At 31.9% G+C, this 15190-nt stretch overlaps 1 protein-coding gene across 1 annotated transcript in view; it reads left to right on the forward strand.

Moving 5' to 3' along the window:
* LOC132716899 (G-protein coupled receptor GRL101-like) overlaps positions 1–15190 on the forward strand; it is a 41519-nt gene that overhangs the window by 10146 nt on the left and 16183 nt on the right. The window contains exons 9-15 of the mRNA XM_060700232.1: positions 1368–1511; positions 3216–3332; positions 8709–9218; positions 10311–11490; positions 12151–12677; positions 12996–13123; positions 14621–14669. Of these exons, the coding sequence (XP_060556215.1) occupies positions 1368–1511; positions 3216–3332; positions 8709–9218; positions 10311–11490; positions 12151–12677; positions 12996–13123; positions 14621–14669 (2655 nt within the window). The remainder of the gene's footprint in view (positions 1–1367; positions 1512–3215; positions 3333–8708; positions 9219–10310; positions 11491–12150; positions 12678–12995; positions 13124–14620; positions 14670–15190) is intronic.

A 15190-nucleotide genomic window follows, 5' to 3' on the forward strand; every position in this document is an offset into this window, starting at 1 on the left:
GACTTAAACATTCCGAAAATCTATTTATAGAGGGATGTACTCCTATCGGTAATTCCCGGTCTCTCCCGGTCTATTTTGACCGGGATTTACTAGTGACCGGCGAATAGTATCACAAGTTTATTGTCCGGTCTCTCCCGGGTTTGGAGTAGATGTTTGATATCGTTACAGAACTGAACAGATATTTTACAGATAAATAAGCTTTTTTTCCAAAATGAATGATTGTCACTTAGTTTGGTTACAATAATTAATAAACATAGATCAACTCTCAAATTTATTGATTATTATTATACATAAACGTACAATTCGAAAACAAAACCAACAACAACAACAAGAGCATGTTTCATTTTATCTATATGAGATAAAAACAATAAATTTGTACAATAATTGAGAAAAAGGTACATTTTTATGGTATAAATATGACACTATCAACTTTGAAACATTTTATTTATTTTGTTATTCGTGTTTAGTAAAGATGTCCAGGAATAATTCAAAGTTACAAATTAGAATGTTACAAATTTATGAATTATTCAATTGATTGATAATTTAAAAAAATGATAATGAAAAATACAAATGTACATGTACATGGTTTAAGAATAAGCAATATTATATATTGAAAGATTAAGCATAATTTACTGATTTCCAGTAAAGTTTTGACTTATAATCGTCTGTCAATATGACAATTAAATTCTTAAAAATTATTTTACAATTTTAATAAAAAAAGGAGAAGTAAACGTAAAAACTCAGTATTAAAATAGCACATAAAACACAAAAAAGAGAGGAAAACAATATTCATAAGATCTGTATTTTTTATATTAAAATAGATATTACAATTATTGTATAATAAACAATTATGCTCAACATGATCAACATGGTCATATAACCAGTGTCATATTTTTACTAAGTGTGAACAGATACCTTAAGAGGGGGTCTTCGCTTATAGCGATAACATAATAAGAGACAATTCCACAAGTGTGGTGTTGATCATGCGTTACACATATGGATTATAAATGATTGTATACATGTATATCCGTTGCTATTAATAATCACGATCATAAAGAAATAACAAGTAATATTCTAATCTCTAGCATGCCAATCAAAGTTCATAATGAACAATGTCTTTCGTCCGTTCATTCTGGTAAAAAACCAATTAACCATTGAAACGTTTATAAGAATATCTTGTCATCATATGTCTACTAGTTCATCTTCATTTTCTGCATTTCTTGCTTGGACGCCCTTTGATGCTTTGCATCAATGCTTTTCTTGTTTAATGAGTTATAATTCTACATAAATAAAATGCATATAGCTAAGTTGTCGTCTTGATTTCTTTTTTACTATTAAAGATAGATTTTGGATTTATTTTATCAAAGATTACAATGCAAGCGTGTTCGGGGATTGGTTTAAATGTGAAAGAGATAACAAGTTTATACCAGAGTCGATGGTCTGTATTTATTCCGTAGATGCAAACGGTTACATGACTGGATGTAGATCTGGGGACCATTTACAAAATTGTGGTAATTCAAATAAATATCAAATCTTTAGTTATCATATGATTCTATTTCTAAATTTTCAAAACACAATCTTTATGACGATGTAATTAAGTAAGAGTAGGAATAAGAGTATAGTCAGTTATCATCTTCTGTGTCCGTTTGTCATAGATTGAACTAAAATAAAATAAAAGAGGGTGACACAGCAAGAAATCATTCAATTAAAGCAAGCACTAATGAAATCGTTGACAGTCAGTAAAAGACAAAATTCAAAATTATATTTAAAATTGAAAACGGATTTAAGGTTTAAGATAATCTTACTTTAAAGATATTAATAATTGAAAACATTAAGAAAAAAAAAATAATTACATTAATTTCATTAAAACATGAAAAGAAATAAAAATCATCTGCACGTCTTCCGAAAAATAATCTTCCATTTAGACAATTCTATACTGTAACCGGAAAGCTCGATACTGTAACACGGTGGAATTGCAAGCATGCAGTTTCCATTCAGGTATGTTCTTGACCGCATGGTATATGGGCTATATCTAAAACTAGGTTAATAGTAATTTCATTGTTAGTACTTTCCTTTCTCGCTCGGCGATTATCATTTGTATGCACGGATCAAAAGGGGATTTAGAGGGACATGACGCCGCCATCCCTCTGAGATTTGGATAGCAAGGTTCGTTTGATAACAAACAATGACGCTAAAATAGAAAAATTAATCAAACGTTTGACTCATGAGCTATTGTGGTAAACAAGAAAAATATCATCTTTCGTGCATCGCATTCCCGCACCCCTTAAAATATGCATTATCTCTCGTCGACTTATTGCGACCTCTTTTAAAAATCCTTACGATTCTCGAGTTGTATGCGAAAAACACACACTGAATCTTTCTGAAATTGCTTATCAGTTTAAGCCTTTCAAGCAAGAAGTTGCTTTTTAAAGTTAAAAGTGCAATAGGTTCAAGCATATAAATCAAGGCATTTTGAGTGCTCATCAAATATTGTCTTGTGCGAGATAGATGTTTAATGTACTGAATTTATTGAACGAACTGAATATCATTATATTACGAGAGCCTGTGGCGAGCATAATATTGTGTTATTCATAACATTTAGTATTGAATGTACATGAATATTATATTCTATTTAACACATATTCGAATATGAAAGATTAACAATTACAAATAGTGATTTTTCATTGACGCGCCTATAGTGTAACCATAGCATAAGCGTGCTTTAACGCTACGTCAAGGTGTTATTTAACTAGAGTAATATCGTTTTACTTAAATTGCCTTTTTACATTCCTGCGCTTTATTACATTCCTGCGTCGTGGTGTATGTGATAGATATCATAACTATTCTATCCATTATTTTTCTGAAGCCATTCGCAATTTTTACATTTTGATAGTTGATTCAACCGAGTTATCTTCATTTCATTCATGGTATCTTTAGGGAAAGCGTAAGCATTATAAATTGCTTTCCTCGGCTGCTTTTAAATTACTGGCAAATTACTCCCTTAATTTATATCTGTGTTTGATAACTAAAACTTTTTTTGATATTAAGGTATAAATATTATCATGTATAACATTTTTCATAGTCTAAATGCAATCTGTCGTGTTTTCATTTCACATGTAAGAAAGATTGACAAAAATATATGTCATTTACAACTTTAATAAATAGTACGATCAAAGGTAATTGCTTAAGATTTTATCACAAAATCTCGTTTTCAGAAAAATTCCTCTGCCCTGAAAATACAGTCAAATGTCCAGACAGTTACTGCATTGAACAGAGATTACTCTGTGATGGACATATTGAATGTCCTGGAAGAGAAGATGAACAAGATTGTAGTAAGTGATCAAGATTTATAATTACTAAATTCAACATCATTTTTGTTTTTTCTGTTAAATGGCTTTTTATACGGTCGAAATAATTTCGGACGTATAATATCATACCCCTGGTTATCCGTTCGTTCGTTCGCTAATTATTTTGTATCCGCTGTGTATTTTTAAGAAATTAAAAGAAATGGAAACTACATTGCAAGAATTTAAATAATAATGAGAAGACGTTTTAAAAACCGGTTTTGGGGCTTCCTCAGATATATGTTAACTATTAAGTTCGCATAATGTCATTAGTCATTTCAATATATTTCAAAGGAATGGAGGCTATTTGTTGATAAACATCCGGCCTTTGAAACTTGGCAATGCATACTTCGGAACTACTAAACAGATTAGTAAAAATCTAATTGTCGATTCGATAGTTACATACTGTACTGGTATTAAGCGTAATGATTATCTTGATTTGACAAAATGGAAGCTGGTAACATGCAACTTAGATAAATTGCAAACTGTATTTAGGAATGTACAACTTCAAATTTGCGAAATGTTGGCGATAGAACGTACACAACACGTTTTATGCCGTACATGATGACGCTAAGAGTGTAACTGCACCAGTTATCACTCTAAAGTTGACAAAACCACACTTTCCTTTTTTATTTTTAAGCGATTAACATTTGTAGACGATTTTGCAACTTCCATATATGTTAATATCACGGATAAAGACGAAGATAAAAAGGCGGAGCCAATTTTCACGAGAGCAGAATATAAAGAGAGGCAACTGTTACTGTGCAGTAATAATGAGTACAAGATATTTCAAAATAAATGAAACTGTTATATATGTCACATGCATCAAATGTATTAAAGTTGACTTTGCATTTAAAACGTATTATAGCACATGATATTCAAGTAATACAAAAGTGGTTAAAATATAATGTAACAATGTAACGAAGTTGGTAGAACGTCATAATACTGATTGTAAGCGTAATAATATGCAGGGAATGTTTCCCATCTATAAGGAAGCAAACCACTCCTTAAAGTATAAATTGTTGAATTCTTTTACAGTATCCATTTGCTTTACATTCAGCAGTCAGTACTAGAATGCGATACATGGATTTTACTTTTGGCAAACTTAATAAAGACAACTGAACAGTAAGCATAGGCCTCCTTTTCTTGAAGGACTGTATTTGGTTGTAAAAAACCCAAATTATTAAGTGTATGCAACGGAACTATACATTAAGTAGAGAAAGCAAGAATCGCTTAAGAAGGCCCAACACGGCAATATAGAAAATGTTGCAGGCTCGGTTTGATTGATCACATTCGTGGACGGTACTGTCAAGTGCAAACTACCGTCCACGCCCCTAACACCGGCTTAAGCAGATTTAAACATTTAAACATGAAATGGTAAAATTTTGAATTTAGAAACACCCACAGATGTGTTCATACGGCGGTTATAATGGAACCTTCAATGTGACATAGTAGTGCCATTCCATTAGAAGCGGCGTATGGTCCCCAAGTAAAAAAAAGCTTGTGCCCTAAACGAGAAAACAATGGGCGGGACTAAACAAAATCGAATTTTGAAAGGGGATCAGAGGTTATGAAGCCTGCATATCACAGATAACACGCCAAAAGACAAAGTTAAGGAGCAGACAACATATCCTAAGGGTGATTCAATATTATTCAATTAGGAATAATGGAACCACCCAACTAGAAAATGCCAAATAGTTAAAACTAGAAATACCACAAACACAACAATAATGTCGTGCTGAACGATCTTTAAGGCTCGGATATATAACATCTCTGATTGAATATACGGGCGACTTTTTACCGCCTCCACACGGCACAAACAACGCTGATGTGGCGAAAAAATAGAGAAAATAAGAATCCCAACACGTCACAATTAAAAATGTTGCAGGCTCGGTTTGATTGATTCTGTTCATGGACGTACTGCCAAGTGCAAAGTACTGTCCACGCCCCCTAGCACCGGCTCAAGCAGAATTGAACATTTAAAATTTTGAAAGTTTACTATTGATAATTCCACTATATAACCAAAAACTTGTGAATTTGTCCCATTTTAATGTTGAAATATATATTCAGTGTATCCTAGCATCTATGTTTACCTCCATTTCGAGATATTTTGAGTCACAGGATTTGTTAAGTCTCTATGGAAGCTGACGTTGGCGAACCTCTTTTATGCATTTTAATAAATCAATGACAGTTCAAAATCTGTGTATGCATGCTGCAAATAGCTGTTACCTAGACTTGCTGTCTTTCTGATCAAAAGCAGAGAACTATCTTTATGTACAGGAAATACTACAAAGAATACGTAACTATGTATTAAGTTTGAAAAGTGATGGCCTTGTTAGAAATAGAATAAAAAAGGGTATACATAAATCAATAACTAGCATAACTTACATTTTGACTCATTTAAATAATATTATTGAAAACAATATATAGTGAAAATGGTAAAAATCTATACAGTATGGTAAAAAAAAGATATGTTCCAAGGGGTACATACAACTTTGGCTTTTTTTTTCTATTGTAAAAAAGCTTTTTTCTTGTCAAGTCATAAGCTAGTATTAAGGATATTAATGTAAAACTAGGAAAGACAGACAGCCGGAACTTTGTCTGTCTTAGTATTGGGTCATAGCAAAATCTCTGTCGGATATTGACTCGACAATTTGAAAGTGGTAAGGAAGCAGCTTAACTGGCAATGTTACGCAATAAAATGTTCTATGCAAATTGGAATTCTTACAGTAAAATTTATTTATCTTTAATAAGAACATGTTGAATATATTCTTAACAATAATTTCAAGTTCCGTTCCTTGAAAAATATTTACCATCCAACAACCCCATTAAATGTTTGATTGAGACGGTTACCTGGTGCGCTTTTCTAGTTGCTTTTTCTAGGACATGGGCTATCTACAACATTTCAAAACTATTAGACCTCTAATCATTTCAAGTCCGCTGATGTTGACTGAATAAAGACATAGAATGGTGTTCATGAATGAATTATGTTTGGTGAATAACTGTCATGATTTGCAAACACATAAAAGGCTCCAAAATGTTTTAACTTGAAATGTGTGATTAATTTATACTACGCCTGTGTGTGTTCTTGTTTCCTTGCTTCCTTGTGATCTCAGATCGCAGAAGGAGAACCAGGCGCTGACGGTAAATACCTAAAATGAGCGAATACATATGTTTATCTACGATGATGTAGTGGGCGTGAAAAGGGGCGAAGATTATTTTATATCCTATAGCAAAACGTGTTCAGCTGGATTATGCTGATTCGATTAATGATGATTTGACAATGTGAAATCTGTTATTGTCGGCGTATACACGACCAATGAATATCCCGCATGTTATGATGAACATTTGGTAATGCTACTCTCAGAAAACCAGTTAATGTTTTGTCATTTGACAAAATGTATTTTGTTGAAATACATATTTACAATGTCAAACTCAATCCGAGAATGCAACATTGGAGTTTACAAACAAAGAAATACAATTGTATTTTATCCGTAAACAAACAGTTCAATTCAGATCAACTAGGCTGGATCTTTGGCAACGAATAGCCTCCATACAAAAGAAGGTTTCTCTGTTATTACCATTTATCTAATATGTATTTTAACTGAAAGTATTATATGTCTTTTTAGAAGATGAAAAACGTTCCCATAAAAACTATTTACTTGTATATATTATAATTTGTCTTTAAATTCTTCGAAAACTTTTTTATTTTAAGTAAATATAAGTCAGGGTCGTTGTATTATACTTATTATAAAATCACAGGTACAAAATCCATCATGGCAATTTGTATTATAATGATTTTATTGAAACATTCATCGAGCGTTTGTTTAAAACTATTATGTACATGGATGGAAGTAAGTTCTATATTCTTACACAATATAAGAGAATAAGAAATAGCAATTCTTTGAAAACGGCTTACAAAATAAACCTGTCACTATGGTCTACCCGGTGCACGTCATTTCTGATTTTAAAACGTTGCAGCTGATATCTTCACGGTGTTTAGTGGATAAACATTTTTTTTCTTCACTTTTTCTCAAACCAATGTCCTTTGAACTCTATAGAACGTCGGTGGCAATAAACCAATGATTGGAAAATAACTTCAATTACTGTTAATAAAGCGTGACACTCACTCCTGTTTGTAGCTGCAGTAAGTATACGGATCTGCATTTCCCCGTTATTATTTATATGTATGAATTTGTTATATGTAGATAATAACACCAAGAAATCAAGTTTTCCATGTTAACTTGTAATGATATATCGCAGAGTTAAAAAACTTTAAACAAAGTTTCGTATGCTTTATTCTTGGTATCTAGAATATAGAGTAATACAACGTATTCTTACGATTTAAGACGGTACAATCACGTTGTATTTATTTTTGAATTTAGTCTAAATAAAAACTTTTTCGGTTAATAACCGTATGAATTATATTTTAACAGCTCAGAAAATTTTATACAAAATATATGCTTACAAAAAAGTAAAATGTTCTAATGCTCCAAAACATGGAGGGACATAATTATGTGCTCCTTCGTACGCCTGCCCTTCATATATATTCACTCACATACAACTAAATTACCCTCTAAATCTCCAAGAGTCTCATTGAATTTTCCATATCATTAAAACAAATATGTTTGGTCCTAGATTTGTTCGGAGTTAATGAGTGTATGAAAATTTGTGTTTTTTTACCTTAATTTATAATCAATAAAAGTGTATGTAACAAAATCGTTTGTTTGATTTATACAAATGAATTCAAATGCCTATAAGTAAACATGAAAACATATTCCTCGTGCGGTAACTATTCCGTACAGAAAATCAACAAGAACCTCATCAGGATTATTGCGTTTAAACCTTTACTTTAAATGACTTGTCAAAGACAAATGAGGGTAACAAGGGACTAAAAATTCTTAACTTTTAGAAATGCATCTTCTTTCATCTAATTTCAAGTTTGTATATATCTCATGGTTTGGCCGCATCTATCCCTGAACAATCTTTGACATCCCAGCATCCACTCAAAAGTTAGTTAGGTCAATTTAACATTCTATTACATTTACTTTTGTCCAAACAGCTCGAGCCTAGATTTAATAATGGGCTGTCCTACAATAAGGACAAACTTTGAAATTCTACAAAAAATAATAATGTAATACTATGTATTTAAGTTATCCGTTCAAAAATCCCCCCAAAAAAATAATAAAAAAATAAAACTACTAATATTGAGATCGTAAATCATTAATATTTTTGACCATTCATTCCATAATTTGCTTTGGAGTAAGTCTAAATTTATAAGGCTTCTAACATAATACTGAAATCACGCTTGTCTATATCAAATATATTTCTTGTCTAGTTTTTTAATTTTATGTCTTATTTCAGCCTGTAAGCATTCGGATAGAGAAGTTATCTTATTTGTAGAAGATGGTGATCCTGAGACCGCGGAAACAGCAGAACATTTAGCTAAACAATTTTTTACAAACGCCAAGGATAGTATTGTAAGATTATTTTATTTTAAGAGTCTGAATATATCAGTGGAGTTTGACATTACATATAGGTTGTTGGAAATACGAGAAGAACGTGTAAATCAATTAAGAAAAACTGAATGCAAATATACAACAATGGCAAGAGATTTTCTTAAAAGGCTGCACTTTACCAAATCAGAAAGAAGAGGTGTTATTGTGATTGAGAATAGTAATGCATCAGCAGTTGTTTCCAGTTTAGCATTGTCCAATCTCTCACAGCCAGAGTTTTCAATATATCGGGTGGTAAAAGATTTCAGTTCTTCCCTTTATAGGAATAATAAATACAAATTTGTAAAAGACATTCATATCAGTAAATGGAGGTCTCTGTATTGGACTGGATTCAGGAGATTTCCAGAAATATGTACAGGTGAGTGAAAGAGATAAAATATTCTTTAAGTAAGTAGAAAATACATTTAAACCCTCATGCAGTTGACAAAATAACTAGATTGGATGTATACATATTATACATATTTAACTGCAGACATACGAAGAAGATGTAAAGATAAATGAAAACAATTACGGTATGTCCCTTTTAAGGGACATTATAAGGAGCTAACAATTGACAACATAAGTCAGGTGTATACCTTCACCTGTATGCAATATTTGCCATTCGGTTTACGAGTAATAGAGACTTTTATGAACTTAAGTTAGGGTATTGTCGCAAATGTTGAAACTTCTAACTTATATCATCCCCACGAAAAAATATGTTTCTAATGATTATTGTTTAAAACACATAATAGCATTCAGCCATCAAATCATACTAGCAAAATTAGTTTTTCTTCTCAAAATATTTGAGATATTCATAAAAAGAGTGATTGTGTCGCCTAGTGGTTAACGCATCGGACTAATAATCTACGATTGCTGAGCGCGCGGGTTCAAACCCTGTCAGGGGCACGTTGTTGTTTCTATGAACAAGAACCCTTTAATTCATTGCTTTTTACCGGTTGGGTCCAGGAATGACTTCGAGGGTGTTTCAATAAACAAAGTCGAAACTAAAATAAATGTGTACACATTCAATATTTCACTCTACCTTAAACCGTTTTAAACACTTGTTTGACATTTTTCCTACTTAGAGAACATAATTTAAAATAGTTTCGATTGTATGGGGCTTTGAAAATATTTGGTACCATATTTTTTTATCAAATTTTAAAAAGTTTAGATTTATTTAGCCAGCAAATACCTTAAAATTTAAAAAAAAAATTAACATTTTTTTCTGTAACACAATTAATTTGAGAGGCTGTGCATAACAGTTACTAATGTTAAACAAAACATTATTTAACCTTATTCTACGAAACCCCCAGTTTTAATGCAGTTGACAGTAATAATAGCTTTTTGAAAATTCTTCAATTCGGAGGCTATGCATTAGGTGGGTTTTATCTTAAGATGACACTTTTGATCATTATATATAATTTTAGTTTATATTTTTCTGTGAAACATCCTTTATCTTTGTTCTTTTCAGAGGCTTCATACGTTCCTTGTGCTGGGAAGTTCAGGTGTTCCTCAAGTAAGCAATGCATACCATTTGAACAAGTTTGTGACAATGTTGTGCATTGTAGAAACGGTGACGATGAGAGACTTTGTAACTCTGTGTGTCCTCAGAAATGTAGTTGTGTTGGTGATGTTATAATAAATTGTAGGGAGGCCAACATATCTTTGTCCGATTTATCATCACTGACAATACATGTCAGAAGTGCTGATCTAAGTAAAAACCCATCAATTAAAGAAATACACGAAAACCATTTAAATTTTCATAACATGTTACGTTTAAATATTTCGTCGTGCGGCATTGATCATATTGACAACAAAACATTTTTTAACTTAAAAGAATTGTTGTTGTTAGATCTTAGTCACAATAGAATACAGCAGTTACCAGTTGTGTTTAGCAAGCTCCGTTATCTTAACATTTCATCGTGTGACATTCGTAATATTGATAAAAATTCTTTCGTAAATTTACAATATCTTTTTTCGTTGGATCTTAGCGGCAACAAAATACGACTATTACCTGATATGGCGTTTAGCATGCTCCTTTATCTTACCCACTTGAATCTAGATAGGAACTTTGAATTGACAGTGATTTCACCGACAGCTTTTACAGGCTTAAAAGCAGTGAAAAACATACAAATAACAGGCACAAGCTTAAAAAGGATAAGCTCCCTTACATTTTCAGATTTAAATTTGGACAGTATAGACATTTCTAACAACAAAATTGAGGAGATTGAAAAAGATGCCTTCAATAATTCCCAAGTACGTAAAATCAATTTTGAAGGAAATAATGTGATAAAGTTTGGAAAAGAAATGTTTAACGGCGTAACATTCCTTCGAGAGCTTCATACACCTGCATTTAAATTCTGTTGTATCCGCCCTTGTTATGTCCCTGAAAAAGATTGCAGTCCTTTAAAAAATGAGTTTTCTTCATGTGAAGACCTGATAAGAAACTCTGTACTTCAAGCAGTTCTTTGGATAGTCGGAATAGCTTCATTATGTGGAAATCTATCTTCAATCATATACCGTCTTGTCTATGATCGCGAACGGCTAAAGATAGGTTATGGCATATTTGTCACTAACCTTGCAGTTGCAGATTTTCTGATGGGTTTGTACCTGATAATGATAGCAGTTGCTGATTCATTCTATAGAAACAGGTAATTATTTCTACATGAAACTTGCATTTTCTAACTGATTAATCATCAAACTACTTAACTGATTTACTCAACAAATCAGTCAATTGTTTCTTCAAATTTTCTTTTAAAACAATACAAGTACTGATTCTAACAACAATCTCTTCACAGAATCCAGATACTGTTTCCTATGAATCTCTTCCGCAATACATATTACTAATTTTCTTTTCATTTAGTTTCAGCAACAGATATAAGTATCGACTTATAGTCTACAAATATACTCACTGTATAAGACAGAATATATGTATGACAGTGTCAGAGTTATTTTTCTCACGCAAGTGCTGATTTACCGAAACCTGATATGCCGTAAAGTCTTGTTGTAGCGATGATTTACTATAATATAGAATATTTTGTCCTGATATGTCACTAGTATTGCTTTTTGTTTTGAAAGTAATATGTTATCCTTATTATTAATGAATTTTGAAATAACAAATGTTGGCATCGATCTTTATTAACTCGTCAAACGAAATTATATCATGATTATGAATTATTTCAGAAAATGAAATACATAAATACCTGATAAGGAGTGATATAATTTGTTGACATTTAAGTATATAACACATTATTGCAAACAAAATAAGACTCACTCCTAAAACTTAAAAGTATTGTTCAATTTATTTTCAGATACACTTTTGTGGATGAGTATTGGAGAAACAGTAATTGGTGTATTACCGCAGGGATTCTGTCTACAGTTTCGTCTGAATCCAGCGTTTTCTTTCTTTGCTTCATAACCTTAGACAGACTTTTAGTGATCAAGTTTCCATTTGGCACTGTGAGGTTAACACCTAATAAGGCGTACATCTGCTGCGGAATATGCTGGTTAATTTCCATAGCCATGTCGATCATCCCAATTCTGTACACAGGTCACTTTAAAAACCAATTCTACTCTAAAACCGGAGTATGCATTGCATTGCCTTTGACGCGAGATAAACCTCCAGGATGGATGTATTCCGTATCAATTTTCGTTGGTTTAAATTTCTGCACCTTTATTTTTGTTGCTGTAGGCCAATTAGCAATATTCAAAGAACTTCGACGAGCGTCAGTTATGAAGAAGACACAACAATCCAGAAAACGTGATTTGAAAGTTTCTAGGAATCTTATTCTCGTTGCAACAACTGATTTTTTATGTTGGTTTCCGATAGGGGTGATGGGTAATGTCTTATTTAAACCATAATTTGATATGATCATTTATTTGCAAAGTCTGAATTGCGATTAATGAATAAAATGTTATGACGAACCTTTGACTTACATAGTAGTGCTAAAAATATTATACCGTTTAATCTAGAGAATTATATATGTATGCTCCATGTTCGAGTACAGTATTAAAAACCAAACTTCTAAAGATAAATTAATCAAACATATTTTTCAAAATATTGAAGCATCTGTTTATATTTACTTGCCTCACACCGTCTGATCTTTTCAATTCAATTTTACACAAAACTGGCAAATTACAATATTCTCTCCTTCAGGAATTTTGTCATTAATCGGATTTGCGATTCCAAGTGATGTTTATGCATGGACAGCCATTTTTGTGTTACCAATTAACTCTGCCCTGAACCCGTTTCTGTATACAGTGTCAGCAATACTCGGAAAGAAGGTAATTTAAAATATTGTTTTTCTTTCTTGCTTATATTTATATTGAACTGATATTATGTGCGCACAATTATCAGATGTGAGTTTCTGTGAAATTATGATATTCGTCACGCATGATTCGTCGTAATCTTGATTCTTTTTCAACATAAATTCCGCCTTAACAAGTAGGTAGATTGCGACCAAATTTCACAAAAATAACTGTTAGACATCCCTCATATAAATGGTGCTAGCCTGGTGCACCAAAAATAACAATAGCTAAATATACAGGTGAGGATCGAGGATGTTTTATTAGAAAAGTTGTAAAATTGATGAAAAGGGGTAATACTTATTCAAAGATGAGGTAAGATATCGATATTTAACTAGTTTACCAGAGGGATAATGATTGAAAATGCTGCATTTTTACTTTTGCCAGACTTCTACTGACTTTTGAGCTTTTGTGATGGCAATGCGTCTATCATTTGTCGATCTCAATCTCCTGACTACATCTCCTAAACTACAAATAGATTTTGACCAAACCTAATAGGAATGACTTTTAGGCGGCTTTCTAAAATGTTTCACTCTGAAAATATGTTACAATATCAAATTTAGAATTAGAAAAAAAAATAGAAAAAAAAGTAATATTAACCGATGTAAATCATGCCCCAAAACTAAAATTGCTCCTGCTCTGGGGTCATTAGGTTTCCATAGATAAAAGTTCTCCCTTAAAGGTGTATGTCCATGAACATAGATATTTCCCCCAAATTCTTTTGATTGTGCTAAAGGAATCTTGATTTTACGCTATTACTGCTCTTGATAGATGGTGAATAATATTTTGTCCCATTATTAAATCTCGTATAAGCAATATGATACAAATTACTTAATTGGAACAAATTTGGTTATTTGTGCACGTGTAGCTTTTTTTATTATTAACCTGAAGTGTTCGGAGCATCGAGCGCAAAATATCTTGTGTCTTGTAAATGTTCTTACAATATGTGATGAACAGACCCAGCCTATTAGATAAACTAGTTGTTAAAAATTAATCAGCTTTAAATTTCTTGTATCTTCTAAAACTTTATATATATATATAAGGGAGCCGTAATTACCAGACACTTTTCACTATATTAAGTATCATTCATTGAAACGACCATGATATCCAAAATATTCCTACAGGTAAACCAAATAACGTTCCTTGCACTGTTTAATCATAAGAATGCGCATCAAAATGAATAAGCGCTACTAAAAAAGGAAAAATACGCCACACACGGCAAAAATTAAAATGTTGTAGACCTGTGTTAACCACCCCACTCACCCCCACGTTCATAGAGAGTATTAGATAACTCAAGCTACCGTACACATCCCAAGCACCGGCTTAAGCTGGATTCATCACTTAAAACTAATATGGTCAAATCTTGAATTTAGAAAGCAACAACCAGAGTGCTATGGCGATTTTTTTTTAAAATCTCTTTATGAACGAGAATGTTTTTTTAAGAATCAGGTAACGTTTTCCTCTTTTTATTTTTAGAGTTTTAATCCAAGCATTGATGAGCAGAGTCGAACAATGGTTCAGAAAGGTAAACATTGAACACTACTGTAGTTTTATCGTTCATGTTTTTTTTTTTTTGTATCACTGTCATGTAATAATTTCACATTGATCTATTGTCAATGACAGTATGCCATATATTTAAAATCAAATCGTTTAACCTTAAATATTCATGTTGTTCATGGTGAGTAAAAATATCACACTTTATGTAGCGATATCAGTATAATAGTTTGTTAACATTTATATTGCCCAGAGCTATGATAATAGTACATGTAAGCCTTAAGACAATGAATGTTTGCTCGAGGTTTTTGATTTATAACGAAATATCATCCCATGCTTATGTAAACTTTATTGTTTGTACGCATCAAGCTTTGTGACGTTTGATTCAGAACATAAAAACTTTTTTTGCCACTTAAATGCATACATAGTACCTATTCTACTATACGGTTCAAAATATTAATAGTAGTAAATTTCTAAATGATATATATGTTATAACTGTATTGCGTAAATGACGCTTGTTTGGTGTCATTTATATTGATTGCAATTGCGATA

The sequence above is a fragment of the Ruditapes philippinarum genome, unplaced genomic scaffold, assembly GCF_026571515.1.
Source record: "Ruditapes philippinarum isolate M1 unplaced genomic scaffold, ASM2657151v2 ctg6618_1_1_1_1, whole genome shotgun sequence".
In the NCBI taxonomy this organism is placed as follows: Eukaryota; Metazoa; Mollusca; class Bivalvia; order Venerida; family Veneridae; genus Ruditapes; species Ruditapes philippinarum.